The sequence below is a fragment of the Neopelma chrysocephalum genome, unplaced genomic scaffold (genome assembly GCF_003984885.1).
Source record: "Neopelma chrysocephalum unplaced genomic scaffold, ASM398488v2 Primary Assembly neopelma1_200, whole genome shotgun sequence".
Classification (NCBI taxonomy): domain Eukaryota; kingdom Metazoa; phylum Chordata; class Aves; order Passeriformes; family Pipridae; genus Neopelma; species Neopelma chrysocephalum.
The window spans coordinates 1,610,223-1,629,679 of record NW_020897862.1 but is presented as its reverse complement, the minus strand read 5'-3'; the positions used below and the strand labels follow the sequence as shown (position 1 = coordinate 1,629,679).

Genomic DNA, 19,457 nt, shown 5'->3' with positions numbered 1-19,457 from the left:
TCTAAACCAAACAAAATCCCAGAAACGAGTAAACAAACCAATTTCAACAGGATTCTTTTACAGAAGAAAAAGAGTACGTCAGCTTTGGCAGAATTCTAGTTCTAGGAAGATCTGTGTTTTTCTGAAGCAGGTTCATTTTCAAAGTTTGCATCTATTATTCTGCAATTGCGTTTCTCTTGACAAGACTTGCTGCTGTGTTGATTCTTCAGCGACCAAGAGCGCTGTTAACTTTGCTCTAACCTGCAGAACCGTGCCATTTGTATTTTTAAAACCAAGCAGTTTTCTCCCAACTTTGATCACTTTAAACATAAGCAGATGCTTCCTCCACTCTGCTGCACAAGCACTACAGCGACCTGCTGGTGTACCTGGACCTTCATCATTGATACTTGGACCAAGAACATGGTAAATGCCATAAAAGTGTGATATTTGTGTTTACTCTCACAGGACGAGTGTTGTGCATTCATTTTTTTCAAGCTGCCATGCCACAGAGCACAGGAATAGGAATCTGTTGTGATCAGATGGGGAAGGAAGAACAGGTAGGCAGAAACTTCTGGGGCTTGTGGAGTTGCACAGCCTTTGAGTTAGTGGTTTTTTTCAGCTCTTTAGAACTGTATAGTGGCAGCACAGATCCCTGAATAACACATTTAAATGCTCAGGCTTTTTCTTCCCTAGACCAATGAACCATGAACAGAAAATCACTGCTTTAAAAGCAGTGTTTTTTGGGTGTTTGCACGATGAGTTATATTTAGTGAGGCCTTCCCAGCCATTCTCCACTGGAAATGCCCATCTGGCTGACCTGCTGTGTGCTTTTCTGTGGAGAATTTGGCACATCTGGGAGCTCGGGGGAGAGAGCAAGGCAGGACTCACACGAGGTTTGCAGTGCCTCAAGGATACCTATTTTGAGCAGTAAAGCAGAGAGGTGATGATAAAAACAGGCCCCTCTCCTAGCTTTGGAGGAGAGTGTTTGTACTTGGTTTGGCAGGGTGTGAGGGGATTCACGGAGCTGCTGTGCCAGAGGATGGCCTCGCTCATCCCGGGGCTCTCAGAGTTTCTCAGCGGGGTCTCCTCACCCAGACAGGCGCAACGCTCCATTGGGGTGGTTTTGCTTTGTTTCTTAAAATCTTCAGGTCCTGCTGTGCCCTGAGGCAGCTCCCCAGGATCACCGGGGCAAGTTCCTCCCTCACTCCCTCAGGGGTGGCGGGGTCGGGGTGAGGAGGAGGAGAAGATGGCGCCTGCCCTGAGGCGCTGCCCGGGACAGGTACAGCCTCACCCCCGGCTGAGCCGCCCTCACCCCGGCCGGGTCCCGGCTTTAATTAGCCGTGGGGTAGAGCGGCTTTCCCGCGGCCATCTGCAGCCCCGGTGACCGGCAGCGTTGCTAATCGCCGGGATAAGCTGCTTACGGAGCCCCAGCTGGAGCGGGCGCGGGGTCCGGGCGCTGAGGGGGACGAGGCGGGTTGTCCCTGCGCAGGAGGTGCTGACACGGAGGTGCCTGGCCGGTCCCCCAGGTCCTGGCGGGGCCCCGCAGTGGCGACTCCCAGAGTGAGTAAGTGCCCAGGAGGAGCGGGGAGCCATCGGGGGTGCTGAGGGGGGCTTGGGGATGGGCTTCCCGCTCCCACCAGCGCATCCCGGGACAGCGCTGGTGCCTGGATGGAGGCACAGCTGGTGAGGGGGCACCGCTTGTGTGTGTGCCTGGTGGGAGAAATCTCGCAGTGACAGTCGTGGTTGGGTTCGTGAGACTGAGCAGTGGGGAAAAGCCTTGTTTCCAAGGCACGTGAAGTATGGTCTGGTTCTAATCACCGGTCCCAACTCGGAATGTGAAATGCCTTGGTCTGCAGGGATGGGGAAATGAGCATTATGGCAGCGCTTATGTGTTTATTATGGGTCTGGCATTGTTATCATACTGCTGAAATGGCATTCACTTGAAAGAGCTTGATTTCCTTTTCATGATTTGTGCTATTTACTTACTTTTGCTTATAACAACAGAAAGAACTTGATCATCTTTTATTTGCTTAATTGGATTTGTTTCAGGTTTTAAAGCATTAGCGTGTTTTTGCAAAGTGTTTATATAGTAAGCATGCGTTAAATGTTTTCGTTGGAAACATAAAAACTGATATGAAATCCATTGGTCATGGATTTTGCACTTCACAAAATGTGTAGTTTGACTTAAGTATCTCTTTTGGCCATTGGAGAAGTTTTAAAAAAGCACTTCATAACATCTTGTTGTCTTTTGAGTAAGATTAAGTACTGCTTAAAAGTGGTTATGTTAAAGTCCTGAGTGGCAATTTTGGGAAGGCAGACAAACATGATTTTTAAAGGATGCTATTTCTTCCAAATCTCTATGAGACTGAAATTAGGAATGAGTGAGGTAAAGGACATACCCTAAAATAACCGTAGCAATGTGTTGAGAACCTGGTACCTGACAGAAATAACTGAAATGGAGAGCCAAGAAAATCAAATGAGTTGTCAAGAAAATAGGTTATGTCCAGGTTCTTGAGCATAAAGTAGTCCAGGGTGGGTGTTCACAGACTAAAACAGCACTGATAAACATGGTGGTTTCAGTCCTTTCACAATTCAAATCCTTTGTAACACCCTTTTGTGATACATTGCTTGTTGGCTGAATATTCCTGGGACGCAAGGAGTGCTTCCATGGAACACCAGTCCACTGCATTTTGTGGTTATACTTCATGCAGTGATGGGCACCCTAGGGAAGGCAGCTGTGCTTTGTCTGTTCACTCTGTAGTTGCCAACTTCAACTTAGCTGGAAAAAATAATGGGATCTTTCCGTTCATGGCACCCTCGGTGATGTATGAAAGGCAGTAACAGCAGTTCCCAGGGATAATTGCAACACTGCCTGACTGTCTCCTGCTGCTTTAGGAGCTGAGTTTGTTCCCCAGTTTGTGGTGATTACTGAAGGAGTTTGCATGTGAGAGGGACAAGTGGGCTGTTACAAACAGGGATAACTGAGGCTCAAACACTTCCTCAGACAAGAATGAGATAAACACAGTTTGGAAACAGAGTGCAATTTGACAGGAGGCTTTCTGGGATTAGAGTGTGCTTGAAAAAGACAATGGGCATTGATTTCATAGGCTGTGCTGTCTCTTTTCAGATTGACTAGGGGTTTTAACATGATAGAGGTGTGTGTCTTTATACAATACCATTTTCACTTTTCAAAAGAGAGGTGGAAAAGAATGGTAGTTAGAGTGACAGTGATTGACAACTTGCTTTTAAAATTTGAGGGAATGAAAGCACAGTCCCCTCAAATTGCACTTACCTGTTAGCAACAACTTGGGAATCTGTTCTCAGCATGAGTGTTATATGTATAACCATTAGACTTAGTGGCTAGACTGCAAATTAGGTCTCCCAGCTGTGCTATAACTGTTCCAGGTTAGGGGACAATGTTGGTTCTCTGGTTGTGTAAACGTGGTTTCATTCTTTAGCGTGGACAAGAAGAAATTAGTCTGTAGAGCCTTGAACCTTTGCAGGGCTGTAGCATGAGACTTGGACAAATTTTCACTTGCTAAGCAGTGAAAGAGAACCTTAAGTTAAGGCCCTACCTCTCCTATCAGCCCTGGAGGAAATACGAGTGTGAAGGAGATTGGAGCTGAATTTCCAATCAGTGAAGAGGGGTAAGCATTGTACTCCAGCTGGAACCACGTTGCTCTGACTTCTGTGAAAACATTTTCTTTCAGACCTGTTCTTGACTGGTGTCACGTAGATCTGGTGAGATGTGAAGCATTCAGGAAAAGCTGCTTTTTGTCATGGCAGCAGAATAATTCTGCTTTGCTAGCAACAAGTTCTTTTTGAGGCTGCAGGTGCATAATGCTGGAAGTCTTTGTTTTCCAGGTTTTTTGTTGAGAGCTGAATCTGTCCCTTTCAGTCATTCCTGCTCTGCCAGACATGATTGTCTGCTGAGAAAAGGAAGAGAGTAGTGTCTGTAACACTTTGAGGACTGAGGCTGGTGGATTAGAGACAAGGAATTCATAAGGAAAATACCGAAAGCCTTTGGCAAACTAGGCAAGATGTGACGGGAAATACACATGCTCCTTTGTTTATATTTCTTCTTCTTTTTCTTCAGAGCAAAGAAACATTCAGAAGAACCTGAATTTTGATCTGTGTTTGGGCACTAGAAGTCGAGTAGACATTTCTCATCCCTGGCTTGAGGGATTCAGCGTAAGCCCAGGCAGACAGCAGCACAAGGCTGGTTGTGTTCCACACCTCTCACCTGGGAAGAGACATCCCAGTCTGAGACAGACTAATCTCTCCTGCCCTTCTCAGCTGTTCCAGGACACTGCCACTCAGTTCTCCAGTTTCTGCTTCCTGCAGCAGAATTGTCTCTGCTCTAGGCTGCAGCACAAGTGTGTGGCTCACAGAGTCCCCATCTTGATTTGTCAGTGCTCCCTGCTGAGAATCTCCCTTGCACCTTGAGGCTTGTGGTTTAGAAGGGAGAAAGAGGGAGAGTATTGACTTTCCTCAACAACACCATCGGGAAGCAAAGGCAGCTGGTCCCTGCTCCACACACACTCCTTGTCATCACTATTTACAAAATAGGAACAAGAATAGTGACTATCCAGTGGAAAAACCAACAGCATCAGCCTCCTGGCTGCTTCTTGTATGGATCCTGTGAACCCTTCCCTGGTCAATGCACATCTGTCATCTCACACTGCAGATTTCTCTCTTAGGCGTGAGGTAGGGGTGTGTCCCTCTTCAAGGAGCTCAAGTGAAAGTGTGAATGCTTGTGGTAGTTCAGCCCTGACCTCAGGGGATCTCGATCCATCTGGTTTGGACTCCTTTCAGTCTCTTTTGCAATCCTCACAGATTTCTGCTAGCTTGTACTGTTCAATCCAGAGGCTTAAGCAACAAAGTGCTTTGATGGGGATACGGGGCTCCCTCCCTCTGGAGCCCAGGTCTTCTCCAGTCAGTGGCCGTTTGTATTTAGCTGCTGATGATGCAGCTCCCAGTATCCTGACCATGGGAGAACATCTAGCTGCAGCAAGGACCAGTGCTGCCCAGGCAAGATTGAAGTGGGGTGTCCCCTTTGCTAAAGACTGGAGCCTTAGTGCAGTGGCAAGGGAATTCAGTCATGCAGAACCTCTCTCTGTCTCTCACAGATATGGATACATGGACTCAAACACATGGAGAATAAAAATTTCAGGTGTCATCCAACCACAAACCCTTGCTTTTGGAGTGGGCTCTGGCAGGCTAGTGGATACAGAAGCAGAATCTTCCTACAATTGGTCCCCCTATTTCAGATTGCAGTCCCCAGCAAAGCCAGCTGTGGAAACTGCTAGTCTTTATGTTCACACAAAAAGTCATTCCCCAAAAGAGGTTCTTAAAGGAGAAGAGACATCTAATGGGGCATCTCTGTGTGCTGAATCTTGGAAGGAAGACCTTCCAGCCAGTCTGTATCCAGAGGGTCTGCAGGTGTCACTGGAGACAGATTTCAGGGGGGCTCAGATGAACGTTGGTGTAGCCATGTATGGAACTCCAGGGGAAGTGTGTGTGAGGGTCGATTCTCCTCCTGGAGATAAAGAGTTTAGCCCAGGCCAGCAGCTTAGTGTTAAATCTGTAGAAGTCAACAACTCTGAACCTAGTGTTAAGTGCATCAAAGAGTCAGAAGATGTGTGTGACCCCAGATCAGGAGCAGCCAGAAGGATGGCTGTGGTGGGCAACAGCCAGTCCAGCCCTTTGGATATTCAGGGTGAAGAAGGCTTTGGTGAATATTCTCATGTAGATTGTATGAATGTGAGCAGAGAAGAAACAAACAAATACTCCTACCAAGGCAGCTGGAGGAATTTGGAAGATGATGCCAGTCTCAACCAGTCCGAAGACCATTCTGTGGAGAGGAATGCCAAAGAACCACGGTGCTGTGAAGAAGAGAGCCAGACACAGGGAACTGTGTCCAGAGAGGTGAGGGTGTGCTCACTGCGAAGCATCCCTGGTCACAGGTACTGCTTGTGCTTGTTTCTGCCACTTGCTAGAGGTGCAGAGCTGAGGTACAAGTGATGGGGATGCTTGTCCTGTAGTTTTTTCCTGGTACTGAATGACCAGAATCTTCTCTCCTACGGTCCTGCTCCATCCCAACAGATGCATCTTTCCATCTCATTTCCTTCTTTCTAAAGACCAGCTTTTAAACTTGGTTTTTCTTGGAAATGTAAACACCTGTTTATGTTCTCTGGATCCGTGTGCTGAGGGAAAGCATTAAACTGGTTTTTACTCTGTGCATGGTTGCAGGGCCCTAAGATTTCGGTTCTGCTGTGCTCTTCCACGTCTGAAGGATGTAAGAGTATTCCCAGAGCAATGGTGGGGCAGTGTCCAAGGCATCTGACATAACACCTGACTCTGAGGCAGCACTGCTCTGGTCTCCATCCAGAATGACTTGTGCCACAAAGACAGATTCTCCAACAGAGTGGAGTAGTGGGAATAATTGTGTGTTACTGTCTTTTGTCTGTTTGCAGGTCTCTGAGAAGAGCTTCTGGTCCTTGAAGGTGAATGAACAAAGGTAAAAAACCTGTGTTCATGTGTGAATGTGCTGGTAGTTAACAGAGGAAGAGAACTGCTGCAAAGAGCTGAGGAGCATTTGGTTTTAGGACTTAACCTACATTATTCTGCTGTGTTTGGCTGAGGGCCTGCATCCCTTTCTTTTCAAAGAGTTGTCTCTAGAATTGAGTATGATCTAAAAAAATAATTTATGTATCTTTTAAATTCTATCTTCTAAATTTAGCCTTGGTTGTTGCTAGCAACAGAAAGCATTGGTACCCATCAGTGCTGTTCTTCGGTGCAGCAAATTCCAGCGTGCTCACTGCATAGTTAGAGAAGGTCATGAGATCAGATTCAAATTTGTGACCTGTGTGTGAGGTTGCTACCAGTTTAATGGTTCCTTAATTTGAAGAGAAACTGCAGGTTTTTCACTCTTTAGAGAGAATGATTTGAAACAATTTCTTTACAGCTTGATGGGTGAACTCTGATTGCCACCTCCTGGCTGGTTTAACTTTCCTTTCTGTTAGCTGGAGCTCACTTTCGTTTTTTTCTTTTTAAGTTTCCAGCACTTGTGTGACAGAGGAATCCTAAGAAGGTGTTTCCAGGCCTGGAGGAGACACGTCCTTTGGAAAAGGGCTGCAGCCAGGCAGCTCTACAGTGAGCAGCTGCTTCGGAAGGGCCTTGGTGCTCTGCAGTGGGCTGTGCACTGGAGGAGGGCGCAGCTGGAGGTGGCCCGGCGGAGACATGCTAACACTCTGCTGGCTGCCAGCTTCCACAGGGTGAGGATGGGCTAGGGACAGTGGGATGGTGCCATGAGCTTTCTGTTGTGCAGTCAGAGAGGGCAGAAATCTTCTTTGGACAGGGAGGAGGAAGGGGTACCCTGTGTGAAACTCAGCGATGGGGACGCTGATCCCAGTACTCTGCAGTTTGTTCTAATCACACGGTTTCTTCTTCAGTGGAAGGAAGCTGTGGCAAAACGGAGCAAGAAGGAAGCTCTGCAGCCTGAGCCATATTCTTATACCCAAAGTTCATCAGCAGGGGGTTTTGGAGTAGGAAGATTAGCAACTATGACAACCTCAGCTCAGCATCAGCTTACAACAGGATACTCAAAGGAAGCAGAGCAGGCTCGTAGGTAAGCCAAGAGCGTTCTCTTTCTGTTATCTTGGACAAGGCGAGCTTTACAAACACAGGGAAATTTTTTTCTCAGATGATGGCAAACTTGTTTCCATGTCTTTGGATGTATTGCTGTAGATAAACACTGCAAGAATTTGTAACTTAGTTTTAAGAACTAAACAATCTTATTTCAGAGCTTCCGTGTACTGGTGTTTGAGTGTCTGACAGAAATACTCCTGTACTAATTCTTGGCTTCAGCTGTCACCTGCATATGTGATACAGGTGTAAACAAGATTGGAATGAGGCAATACTACAGTACTCTAACAGTAGTAGTGTCTCTACTGTGTGTGGAGTGAGGCAATACTGAAGTCTCTTGCGGTAGTTTGACAGTACGGGGGTCAAAAGAAAAACCTTTTGTTGAGCCTTCTGATTCTGAAGGCAGAATAACAAGTCCAGAAAAAAGAGAAGTCAAAAAAGAGAAGTCCAGACAAGAAAGCTCTGGATTCTGTTCTGTGAATGCCTTTTTGGGCAGCTGGATGTTAAAGCATGTTTGTGCCTCTTTCAGGGTGGAGGGAGAGCTGTGGACACAGCTTCGTCATAGTAAGAGAAATGAGTTCTGCTGGAGAGCTGAAGCCATCAGAGACATGAGGCGCCTGGCTGGTAAGTACACACTCCATGGCCTTGGAACAGCTTGGAGATAATCACTGTTTCACCATGCTTTTTGGTTTGTGTGTGGTTGTTGCTTTGACCTGACTCTTTCAGAACCTGATTCTGCAAACAGCTGGGCCAGTGTCTGTGGTGATGGAGTATGGCCTCTCACCATGTCATACACTTTTTGCCTTGTTCCTTGTATGAATTCAGCTGGAGCAGGTGCTCTTGCTCCAGCAGTGTGAGCTGCCTCCCTTAAGTTCCCTTTCCCAGGCAGCTGGAGTTCAGCCAGGGAATGTTTGCTGTGTGACACTAAATTGTTGGAAGTTCTTCTAAGTTATTTTCCTCCCTGTGATCTCTTCCTGCCTTGGGACGCAGCAGCTTTCCGACTGTGGCGCCTGCAGAAGGAGGTGCTGAGCAAAGAGGAAACCAGGCTTTCGGAAGCCCGTGCCCTGCTGGAGAGGAAGAAGCTACGAAACCTTTTCTGGATGTGGCGTTCCCGATGCTTGGAAATGAAACAGATTTTAGCACTGACAACTCAAATCCAAAGAACCTCAGTCTCCCGGTGAGTTGAGGGGGGTCTATTTTTCATGTGAAAAGCCTGTTCACTGTGAAGATCCAAGGAATAACAGAGCCAACCCAGATGTGTTGTTCCATCTTAAAGCCACATATCCATTTGTTTTAGGAGTTAATAAGGATGAAAGTAGGGATAGAAACATGAAAGGAACTGCTGTGGCCAGAGATGTTACAACTTGCCTCCTGTGCACTGCCAAAGCTTTTTGGTCCTGAGCTTTGATGTTCTGAGAGACCAAACCTGACAGCAGCCAGTGTGCTGCTGTGCTTTGAGCATGACTGTGGCTTTTTGCTGAAATAAACAAATAAAAGCTCAGGAAATGAAAGCTTCTGTTTGTCTTTCCTGAACTAAACCCTCTCTCAGAAAGAGACACAAGCTTGTACACATTTTTTAATGTGTTTTTATTTGCCTTTGGTATTCTCAGGTGCTTCAGTGCATGGAAGGAGGCTGCTGAGCAGAAGGCACTTAACAGGTGCAACCTGGCCCATCTCAGAGCAGTATCACTGAGGAAGCACTTCCATCTGTGGGTTGAGATGCTGCGGGTCAGAGAAGGTGATAAGCAGGCAGTGGTGAACCTCTTCCTCCTAAAATGGAGGCAGCATCATGGTGAGCAGCTTAGGGTCTGTGCAGAATCTAAGACTTGGAGGTGCTTAGGCACCTTCTTCCTCTTCTTGTACAGTGAAAACCAGCTGAAAACAGCCTGATTACAGAGGGGCTCAGATGATACAGGGTATGAACAAACCAGGGTGGGCAGAGCACTAGTTCTGGATGTGTCAGTGAAGCTACAGGGAGACTTGTTGATCTGCATCATAAACCTAGCAGGAAGTCTTAAACCTCGCTGAGAAGAAGCAGTTTGGGGGCTGGGCTGGTCTAAGTTGGGAATGCCATCTGACAAATGATTCTTGTTCCTTTGTGTATCTGGTTAAGGAGCAGTTATAAGCTCAGAAGCTGACAAGAGAGAGACAAAGAGGCCTGAAGGTCAGCCATTGTGGACTGTGGAGAGACAGTTTCTGGAGAAAACAGACTGCTCTTTTGATGACTTCTGCCAAAAGCTGAAACTGCAGAGGGTGTATCTGCTGTGGAAAGCAAGGCTGTGTGAGCATCACAAAGCTGAGTGAGTGCAGAAGAGCCAGTTCCTGGAGCCCTGCCCTCATTAGTAGTGTCCCCTTGACTTTCTGATCCTTTTTGAAGAACCCCTTTTACCCCATTGATCATCCATCATGTCTGTACTAGTGTCCCCCTGTGGTATCCCTTTTCTGTCACTTTGCTGTCTCAATATCTTCTGTCTCAGTTATTTCTCTCAGACTTTGGAGCAGTGTAGACTCAGAAAAGCTCTGAAACTGTGGCACCAAAAGTACCTCACGCTGAAGACAATTGAACAAAGTTCTAAGCACTCACACAGAACTGTTAATGAGGAACCTCTTGCCATGCTGTTTTCTGAGGACCTCTCAACATCATCTGGCTTTGACAGCAGTGCTGCAGCTACTCTGAACTCTCAAAGCTCATTGGAAAAGGTGAGGAGGCCTTGAGACATCCAGGCTGCTCTGAGGTATTAAATTGCTGGGATTTTTCAGGTGAAAATTTCTGCTTCAACATGATGTTGTCATCAGCAAACTGTGCTTAAAATTTAATGCTGAGGAGCCCTGAATCTGTGGGGTCCTGGAGTTGAAATGGAATCAGAAAGTGTTAAGTCGATGCTCTCTGTGCCCTTTCTGGTTCATCCTCTAGTGATCTTGGAAGGTACTGAGCTGGTGAGGTTCCCTTGCACACTCGCTTCTGTTTGTGGCTGCAAGGTGGAAGGGATGAGGTATAAAGAGCCTCCTCACTGACTGTATATGCTCTTTCCTCAGTAGAGAAATATCTGTATTTCTGCATTCAGTACAGAAATAACTTTCCCATTATGACATGTGTGCACTCCAGAGCTGTACTTGCTAGCCTGCAGTTCCTTTGGATGCATTCTGGATTTCCCTGAATCCTTGTTAGAAAGAGGAGTAAATGGCCTGGTCAGAACTGTTACCTGAGTGCTTCCCCACGAGGACACTCACCTCACGTGGTCCTCCCTTCACACCCGCAGGAGTGCAGTCTCAGTGACAGCAGCCAGCACGGCTTCTCCCTTCTGATCTCTGAGGATGTCACACACCTGCCATGTCACAGTTCTTTCCTGCAACTGCACCAGTGCACAGAGCTGCCAGCTGAGCTGGGTGGGGAGCTGTGCTTGCAGACCTCCTTTCCTCCACAGAGCGCTGGATCTGGGTGAGTTGGAGACTGGTTCTTTGGGATGCTGGTGGCAGTGGCCCCTTGTTTGGTCTGGCTGAATTCTTTTCTGCTGGATATCCCCTCACATCACCTCACACCATTTTTCCAGATACTTTATCCTCTTGTTTCTTTCTCTTTTCCCCCAACACTTTTGTCTTGCAGAAGAAATTGGTTTGTGGGAGATGAGTTCCAGACTTTGGTGCTGCAGAGTCCAGATGATAATAACCAGCTTCTCACCAGTTACTCTGCATGGGAAGAGGTGAGGCCAGAAAGTGGTGCATAAAATGTAAATGTACAAGTGTTTTCTGCATAACCCAGTTTAGCAAAGAGCCTTTGTGTTTCAGTATCAGCATATGGAAGGTCTCACTACTGTTTTGTCTTCGTTCTTTTCTCTCAGACAGAAGGTTTGGGAGATTGAAGCTTTCCTCAGGGTAACTCTTGCAATCATAGAAGTCACAGCAGCAAGAGAGGGCTGAGCTGCACAGAATAACTGTGGTATAACAGCAGTTCAAGGTCTTTTTTGCCTTTCTGGTTTGCAGGACTACAGTTCTGACAAGGAGGTGAAGAGTTGCTGGCAGCAGGCAGAGAAATGCTGCCTGCAGAGGTACTTCATTGTTTGGTCAGCTCGGACTCAACAGCTTGTAAAGGTCCAGCAGTACTTCAGACACGTTCAGCTGTCTCGGTAGGGATTGTGCTTTCCAAAAGTTTCCTAAAGCTCTCTGTTTTGAAAGCTTTACACTTGCTTTAAAAATAAGAAAAAAAAAATTCTTTATCCAGCTGTGTTTTTCTGTCTTCAGTGGGAGTTTTGCAGCCCATTATTTTCTGCTCTTACCCACTTCAAAATTATTATATCTGAACACAATAATTTCTGGTTGGATGAGATGCCCTACAAATTAGAGCAAGCCCATCACTGCTGATAATAAGTCCTGGTAACTTCCTAATCCACTAAACTGGCCTTGCTCTCTACTGATTCTACAGTTGAAGAGCACAACAGGCTTGGCACCACCAGGACAGAACACCTTACTCCCAAGAACTTGCCCTGTCCATTATTTCCCCTGATATTTAATGGGAAAAGGATGTTAACAGATCAGATGTGTTTCTAAAACTCCCTCGTGTATGTTTGTTGGTAAAGTTTCAGTTACAAGGGTGGGAATCTGTGTGAGTTGTTCCTACAGTCAGTGCAGTGACCTTTGTCTTTCTCAGAGCCTTTCTCAGCTGGCACCATTGGGTCAGGGAAAATAAGAACAGGAAAGCAGCAGCAGCCCTAAAACATGGAGATCATTGCTGCCAGATGGCTTTCAGCCTGTGGAAAAAGAGAATGGCCCAGAAAGTGGAAGTGGACCGGAGATTCATGTGTCACATGCACCAGATCACTGCTGATGCTCTGAAGCGTTGGCATTCCTGCTGGCAAAGTGAGTGACCCCACCCCACAGCAGCACTCGTGTCTCTAGGAGAGGGATGCTGTGGGAATGGCTGGGATGGAGAAGGCCCCACTCTTGGCTTTAATTCTGTGCACTGCTCCTCTGGAAAGGTGCACACTAGTCCAGGGGTCAGTAAGTGCCTGTGTCACTGCATTCTTCTGGCTATCAGCAGGACAGAGGCCCTGCTGTTTCGTAGTGCTTTGGTAGGGAAGATGCTCCTTTGGCACCTCTACCTCCACTACCAAAAGAGTCCTCAAGCAGTGCATTTCAGCAACTGGGGAGTTAAATGGAGTTCAGTGCAGCATTCCAAGTGTGAACACGTCTCCTCAGACCCAACAGGCAGGCTGTACTTCAGCAGGAACAGGGTGTGTCTTTTGGGGTGGCTGACAGTCCTGATCCTGTCCCTCAAGGGATTCCATGTGCTCTAAGTGCTGCTTGCACTGTGGTGGTGAAGGAACACTCCCAATTTTTGATGGAAAACTGCCTTGCAGATAAGAGTGGAAGTGATCTGTGATCCCTTGCAGGGAAAACTAAAAAGAAGGTCTGACTGCCTTGCAGACAGAAAACTACAAGCTGAATTGAAAAGTCTCTTTAGCTGCTAAAGAGAGGACAGAGACAATCTTAGCACGTCTGGTCCCATTTGGTGTTTGCAGCAGATGTGTTCTTTGCTCTTGTCTGGACTCTGTGATGGAAAAATCATTGGATTGAGGTCAGCAGGGTGGTGTGTTCTCTCCCAGGGAATCGTGCTCTGAGGGAGCTGCAGCAGCAGTGGGCTCAGCACAGCTGCCAGGAGAAGAAGAGGCTGGTCCTGCAGATGTGGTATTACCAAACAATGAAGCAGAAATATGCTGCTTTATTCTGGGAACGTCTTCTCCTGCACAGGTTCGTTTCCTGACCTCAAAGCATTTCTGAGGGAAGCTTTGAGTGAAGAGCAATTAATGTAGCAGAGAATCCATTGTGTTCAGAGCAGAGCTTGGGTTTGAAAGTGCAGATAACTTATGTGTAAATGGAGCTTCTGTAGGAGCACTTCCCTGGGGGTGCTTCTATGTTCAAGAGTCTCTTATCCATAGCCTCACACTCCCCATCTCATTCTTCTCATTCAAAACTTCTTTCCAGAACTTGTGTTCAGTTGTAGTTATGCAGTGTTGTATTTGTACCCTAATCAAGGGAGATGCAAACAAATTTGTGTAGTTTAAAAAATTGAAAGCCTTGTTTTCACAGGAATTATTCAGTATTTGCTGAAAGGAATAGTGGGCAGAGGTTTACAGAGATCTGATGTTTACAGACTTGAGTCTTTTAGGATTCTGGACACAGTGCGTTGATTTTAATTTAATGTGAAAAATTGAGTTCAATATATTCCTGCAGCAAAGCAATATCCAGTAAAGCCTATGAAGAACCATGATATTCAATTCATCTTGGTGTTAGTTACAATATAGGTGAAGCTGTAGTATGGTTTGCAATCTTATGTTATGTTGCAAATCCTGAAAACATAAGAATTTAATTTCTTTTCTCTCTTTGCTGTGTTCAGTGGCTTTCTCATTGAAAACAGTTTTGTTTGTGGTTTATGTTTTGTGAGGCTGGTGCCTGGCTGAAGTGCAGTGAAGTGTCCAGCTTCAGTGAACCAGGAATTGTTCAGGTGTTTCTCTTTGAAATAACTCAGGAGGATAAGAATGAATAAGATTATTTATGCTAAGGGTTCATTTAAGGCATGAGAAGTGCAGGTTTGGCCCTAGCAGGTTTCCTTTTGAATTGCAGGGTCAGGGTGAGAGGAGACAAAGATCTGCAGAGGAAAGAGCAACTAAAAACCCAGGGAAACTTTGGTGGCTGTGATGCTACACTCACCCCACCCAACTGCATTTTCCTCTGCAAATCCATCTCTGTGGTGGCTCCCTGGTGGGAGTTGTGTTTGGGAGAAGTCCTTAATGTTGCTCCTTCCTGTTGAGTGTGTCACCACCATTAATCTTCCTTCCGAGTCTGCTTTGATGAGGCAGCATTTCTAATTTCTCACCTGGATAGGGTACAGGCTGAGCCCTGTCTCTTCTGAGGGGGGCATTTTTCATGCTAGGATAACCTGCAATAGATTCTCTTGATCTTCCAGGAAGCCTGCCAGGCAGAAGATATTTACACCTCTGCCCTATGCTGCAGTGGGGTGATTTGCATAATGAAAGTCCAAGTGGAACGAGGAACCAAAAGGATAAGCCAGGAGTTAAAAGCAGATTGGATTCTAGGGTGGCCTCCTGTGCATCAGCCTGCAAGATAGAGAGAGATTATTGTGGGTGCAGATTTGCAGTGCTGTTAATAGTAACTCCCAGACATTGATTTTTTTGGAATAAAATTGTCTCCATAAAGATTGGAGTTGTACATCCCACGAACACAGGCCCTGAGTTTGTGACAGCCAAGAAAAAAACTAAAATCTGAGTCTTGACAACAAGCTGCTGTCTTAAATTCAGCAAACGGACTTCAGGAGTCTGCTGGGTTCCATGCTGAGGGAGATTTTAGCAGTTTTGTTCTCATCCCATAAAGAAAAAGCCTTCATCAAACATCACCCTTAAGGTCAGCTGCTGGCACAGAAGAAGAAGATCGAAGACTGACTAATTTAATTTGGTGGGGGTTTTTTTTGAGGGATCTACTGTGTGTAGTGGCAGGGCAGCCTAGGAAAAGTGTTTATGTTGTAGACAAAGGAGGAGTGTAGTGTAATATTGGATTCACTGTGCAGAGGCCTTTGAAGAGGAGGAAATGCTGAAACGGCCAAAGGGAAGCAGACATCCTCCTGGCTTTGAGTAGCTGGGAGGTAACAGTGTTGGGAACCCAAAGTAAAATGAGGGCAAGTTTTCAGCAGAAAGACACTATAGTTGAGGAGTCTGAACTTGAAGCTCCCAAAGACGAGGCACTGGAGAAATAAGTAGTGTGGAGAAAGATCCATAAATGTCGATTGCATAAGGAATAATAGGAACAGCCTTTCTTCATGTTGAATGCTCTTTGGCTTGCTTTGACCATTTATGTGGGACACTGCAGGCTAGGTGAGAAGGTGGGATTTGGTCTAAAATGGAAATGTGACTTCAGGCATCTACCACTTTTCTATGCTTGTGCTGTTTTTCAGGTGCCTCATCACCTGGGCCCAGGTCACTGCGTGTAGCCTGAGGCAGCACGAAGCCCTCTCTGAGTTTAAAAGGGTCAGAGAGCATCGTCTCTTACTTGTGAGCTTTACTGAGTGGAGGAACAGACTCTTGAGAGCTAAACAGAGAGTGCCAGGAGAGAGAAACCACAAGTGGCAGGCCCCCTCTCCAGGTAAAGCCTGTCACCGCTGGCGAGTGGCTGCACGAGGACAGCAAGCCCTGCGCCTGGGATCTGTGGCCAGTGTAAAACAGGTAAGAGAAGATGAAGATCCCTGTGAGACAGTTATTCTTAACTGCCTGTTCCCTCGTGAAGGCTCAGTGAGAGGCACTGAGAATTCAGTGACAAGGCTTGTATAAAAATTTGATTTGTGGTGACTGCTTTGAAATTCTTTACAGACTGTGCATGCAACTTCATCACCATAATCTGGCACTTGCAGGAACCATCTGGAGCACAGCAATAAGGAAAGGGGACATTTTGACCAGAGAGATGAGAGCACTCCTTTCCCTCTGCTCAAAGATGAGATGGGATAATCACTGTCCCTGCAGAGCAGAGTGAGCTGTCAGAGTTGCAGCTTTTTTCAAAAGGCTCACAGCTCGCAAACCACAAAGAGGTCGATTGATTTGGAAGGGCTGAGTCAGTCCTGCTGGGAGCTCATCTGTGCAGTTTCCAGCCTGGGGCCTAGCACATTAAAGTACCTGCAGGGCTGTGGCATAAATGTGTCTCTAAGGCTGGTTTGTGTGAGTGCTGTCTGTGTGCATTGTGTTTACTCTTGGCTGCAGCTGTGTTATTTCTGTTTGCAGGCCTGCAACTACTGGACCAAAGCAGCTGCCTTTTCCCAGTGCTTACGGCAGCACAGTACCCTCATAGGGGCTAGGAAAAGCAGGAAGATGGCTCTGTCCTGGCCCCTGAGTAAGAAAATGCTCCCTCCTCTCTTCCTGTCATGGGGCCATGTGGGGAGTGTGTGAGGAGGGAAGGGGAACAGTGCCAGCCAAATTGACTGGGATTTCTCTGTGGAGTAGAACCTCATGGCAGTCAAACTCTGTGGGTTGCTTCTATATTGAGCCAAAGGACTAAGGACTCATGGCAGCTCTGCTCTCTCCCTATCTAGCTCCAAGGTTAGCTCCTGTGTGACTCCTCTTTCCTTTCCTAGAAAGCAGAAGAGGCAGAGAAGAGGGTTCAGCAGCAGCTGGACTTTTTCCCAGTGCCATTCAGCGCTGGCTGGTGATCTACAGAAACCAGAACAGGGCTGAAAGGCTGCAGCTCCCTCACCTGGTGGAGAGACCTGATGTGGTAGGACCCTCTCATGCACTTGCAAGGATCGAGGAGAACAAAGCAGAGGTGGACTTGGAGGAGTGGGATGAGGAGCGTCTCGGGTAAGTGGAGTGGAGGGCTCTGGGCTTCCTCTTGCTGCTGCCATCGGGGAAGGGCTCCCTCATAGGGCTGTTGGGCTGGTAAAGCTTATTTTTCTCCCTTCCTGCAGGAGGAAGTACCTGAGGTGGTGGCATCGCACAGTGGTCCTTTGCCGGCACCAGCGTGAAAGGAGACTGCTCTGTCTGGCAAGGGGGTGGCACCAGTGGAAGGAAGCCAGCAGGGTGGTGATACTGGCTCAGGTGTTGGTGAGTGTCTGCTGCCCCCAGGGTGGCAGGGATGGGTGTTACAGGGCAAGCCTGCTCTGCTTGCAGCCTGGGAGAGGAGACTTGGGGGTTTAACAAGTACCAGTGTGCACCAAAAATCCTGCTCTGCTGCTGTGGATCGTTTTTCCATCGTTCTTTTTGAAATGCCAGCCTGGCATATCTACAGATTTAGTTGTGCTTTGCCCTGTCTTACAAAGGCGAAGCTGAGACAGGATGATTTGTGTAGATTGTCTGTGGCTTATGCAAAAAGTTCACAGCAAGTATTACAGTCTTTGTCCTCATCTGTATTCCTGATACATCCCACTGGTGACCACAACCTACCAAGGGCCATCATTTGATTTCCTCTTCTTCTCAGCCCATGCTCTGCCTGACTTCCTGGGCTTCAGCTGTGTGAGATGTGCTCTGACCTGCCCAGGGGACAAGATGACGCCTGTATATAGCCCATATTCACCGAGGAGCTGTGCTGGAGCTCCCCAGGGTATCGGAACTTAATTAGCCACAGGATTTGCAGGAGACAGTAAGAGCTTTGTTATTAGTCAGCTCTGTTTGTTACCAATGCAAAGTCATTCAAGAGGGACCCAGGAAGGCAACTGGGAAGCAAGGTGGGACTCAAGGGAAGGGAGGTTTGCCTGCCAGAGCCCAATTAATCTGTGCACTGTCTCTGTTCCTGGCAGGACCGGCAGCGGCTCATAGAAAAGACCTGGAGGGTGTGGAGGCGAAGATATTTGCAAAGCTATGTGGTACAGAATTTTTTGGAGGAGGAAGCCAGGAGCCTCCTGTCCCAGGTAAGCATTTATGAATTCAATGCTTTGATTCTGTGGCCCTCAGTGGACCAAAAAGCACCCCAAAGGGACAACTGGTGTTCCCTGTATCTCTCCTCGTGCACAAAGCACTTGCTTGGGGAGAAGTTGAATACATCAAGGAATGGGACTTGCCAATAACAAAGGGAAATAGCTTCCAGCCTTACATGGGTTCATCTTTGGGTGTTTTTCAAAGCTTTGTGTCAGCAGGCAATTTCCCTGACATGTGCCCCCTTCCCCACTGTTATTAGTGATGTTAATCCACTAATCCCCTGCCTCTGGAGAGCCCACTCAGGGAAGAAACAGGCTGCACATTGGTGCAGGAGGGCTGTGCTGACTTGTACCCAGGGGCAGGCAAATCACTATGAATTTGAGTGAGCAGGCAAAGCCTTAGAACTCATACCCAGTTTGCTCCTCTACCTGCCTCCCGAAGATCCATGCAGGATTAGGTCCTGCTTTAAGGAGATGGGAGCAGGTACTGAAATTAGAGGGCAGGGGGGACATTGTTCTTTTTTCTCTCACGTTGATTTGTGCTTTGCATGTCATTTATTGGCTACAGGAGAGGCAGGGAAGGGCTCTGAGTGGTGAGGCAGCTGGCAGAGCCATTGCTAGAGGGAAAGCTGTGTTTATGGGTTCTGTGAGAGTGGCTGCAACCCCTCAAGGGTCACCGGAGTATTTGATTTGTCCACTTCCCTCTCTCAGGCCTTTGGAAGGTGGCAGCAACTCACAGCATTCCAGCTCAAGGACAAAGGACTCTGCTGAATGGAAGGGGACTGCCTGCAGCTGCTGCTCATTTCAGGACACGTGAGGATGTGGCTCCTGTCACAACAAAGAGTTGGTCCTGTGCAGTCGAGAAAGAGAACACTGCTCTTGTGATAAAAGCAGTGCTGCAGGCCAGAAGGGTGACAGCCAAAGGACAACCAGGAAGAGATGGTATACCTAGTCAAAGGTCCTCTTTAAAGGACTTGTATCCTACCTCCTTAGCAGCACAAATGGAGAAGTTACTCCCCGTTGTTGTGAGGTTGCACTCCCTTCTCCTCCGGACCCTGCTTTTGCTGCAGTTCTGATTAAAGGTCAAAAAACCATCTTATAGGCTCTCCCTTTACTCAGTGTTTGCTGTCATGGACAGGAGTTTGCTGTCAAGCAAATACATCAGTCTTAGAGATGAGCAGGAGTTTGCCTGATCCTGTTGATTCCAAAGTTTGGACTGTTCTGGGTAGGTGCAAACACAGGTCTTTATTTTTAGATTTGGCTCTTCCCCTGGTGGGAGATTCCCACATGGCTCCCACCTCCTCCCCCTGTCTAGGTCCATCAGCTCTTCATTAAGCCTTTCAGTGGGTGGCCAACCTCCTGACTGCTTCCTGCTGGTTCCTTTCTGTGCTGAATGGGCAAGGGATGGAGAAACCTGCTGGGAACA

The 19,457-nt window shown here is 47.2% G+C and overlaps 1 protein-coding gene across 6 annotated transcripts; it reads left to right on the top strand.

Annotated features, from left to right (window-relative positions):
• The first annotated feature begins 67 nt into the window (after positions 1 to 67).
• Positions 68 to 19,121, top strand: CUNH1orf167 (chromosome unknown C1orf167 homolog). Of its 6 annotated transcripts, none has more exons than XM_027702989.1 (21): positions 503 to 1,543; positions 3,844 to 5,907; positions 6,456 to 6,499; positions 7,037 to 7,256; positions 7,434 to 7,609; positions 8,156 to 8,250; positions 8,620 to 8,803; positions 9,237 to 9,418; positions 9,740 to 9,926; positions 10,104 to 10,326; positions 10,887 to 11,065; positions 11,231 to 11,327; positions 11,608 to 11,750; positions 12,272 to 12,480; positions 13,227 to 13,371; positions 15,590 to 15,857; positions 16,407 to 16,515; positions 16,757 to 16,979; positions 17,087 to 17,222; positions 17,915 to 18,025; positions 18,743 to 19,121. In XM_027702989.1, exons 2-21 carry the CDS (start codon positions 4,612 to 4,614, stop codon positions 18,800 to 18,802), a joined length of 4,287 nt encoding a protein of 1,428 aa, XP_027558790.1. In that variant the 5' UTR covers positions 503 to 1,543; positions 3,844 to 4,611; the 3' UTR covers positions 18,803 to 19,121. The 6 variants fall into 6 exon arrangements, with proteins under 6 accessions (XP_027558791.1, XP_027558790.1, XP_027558787.1 ...); XM_027702986.1 differs by having other exon boundaries at positions 8,617 to 8,803; XM_027702990.1 differs by lacking the exon at positions 3,844 to 5,907 and having other exon boundaries at positions 68 to 536; positions 8,617 to 8,803.
• Positions 19,122 to 19,457: the final 336 nt, after the last annotated feature.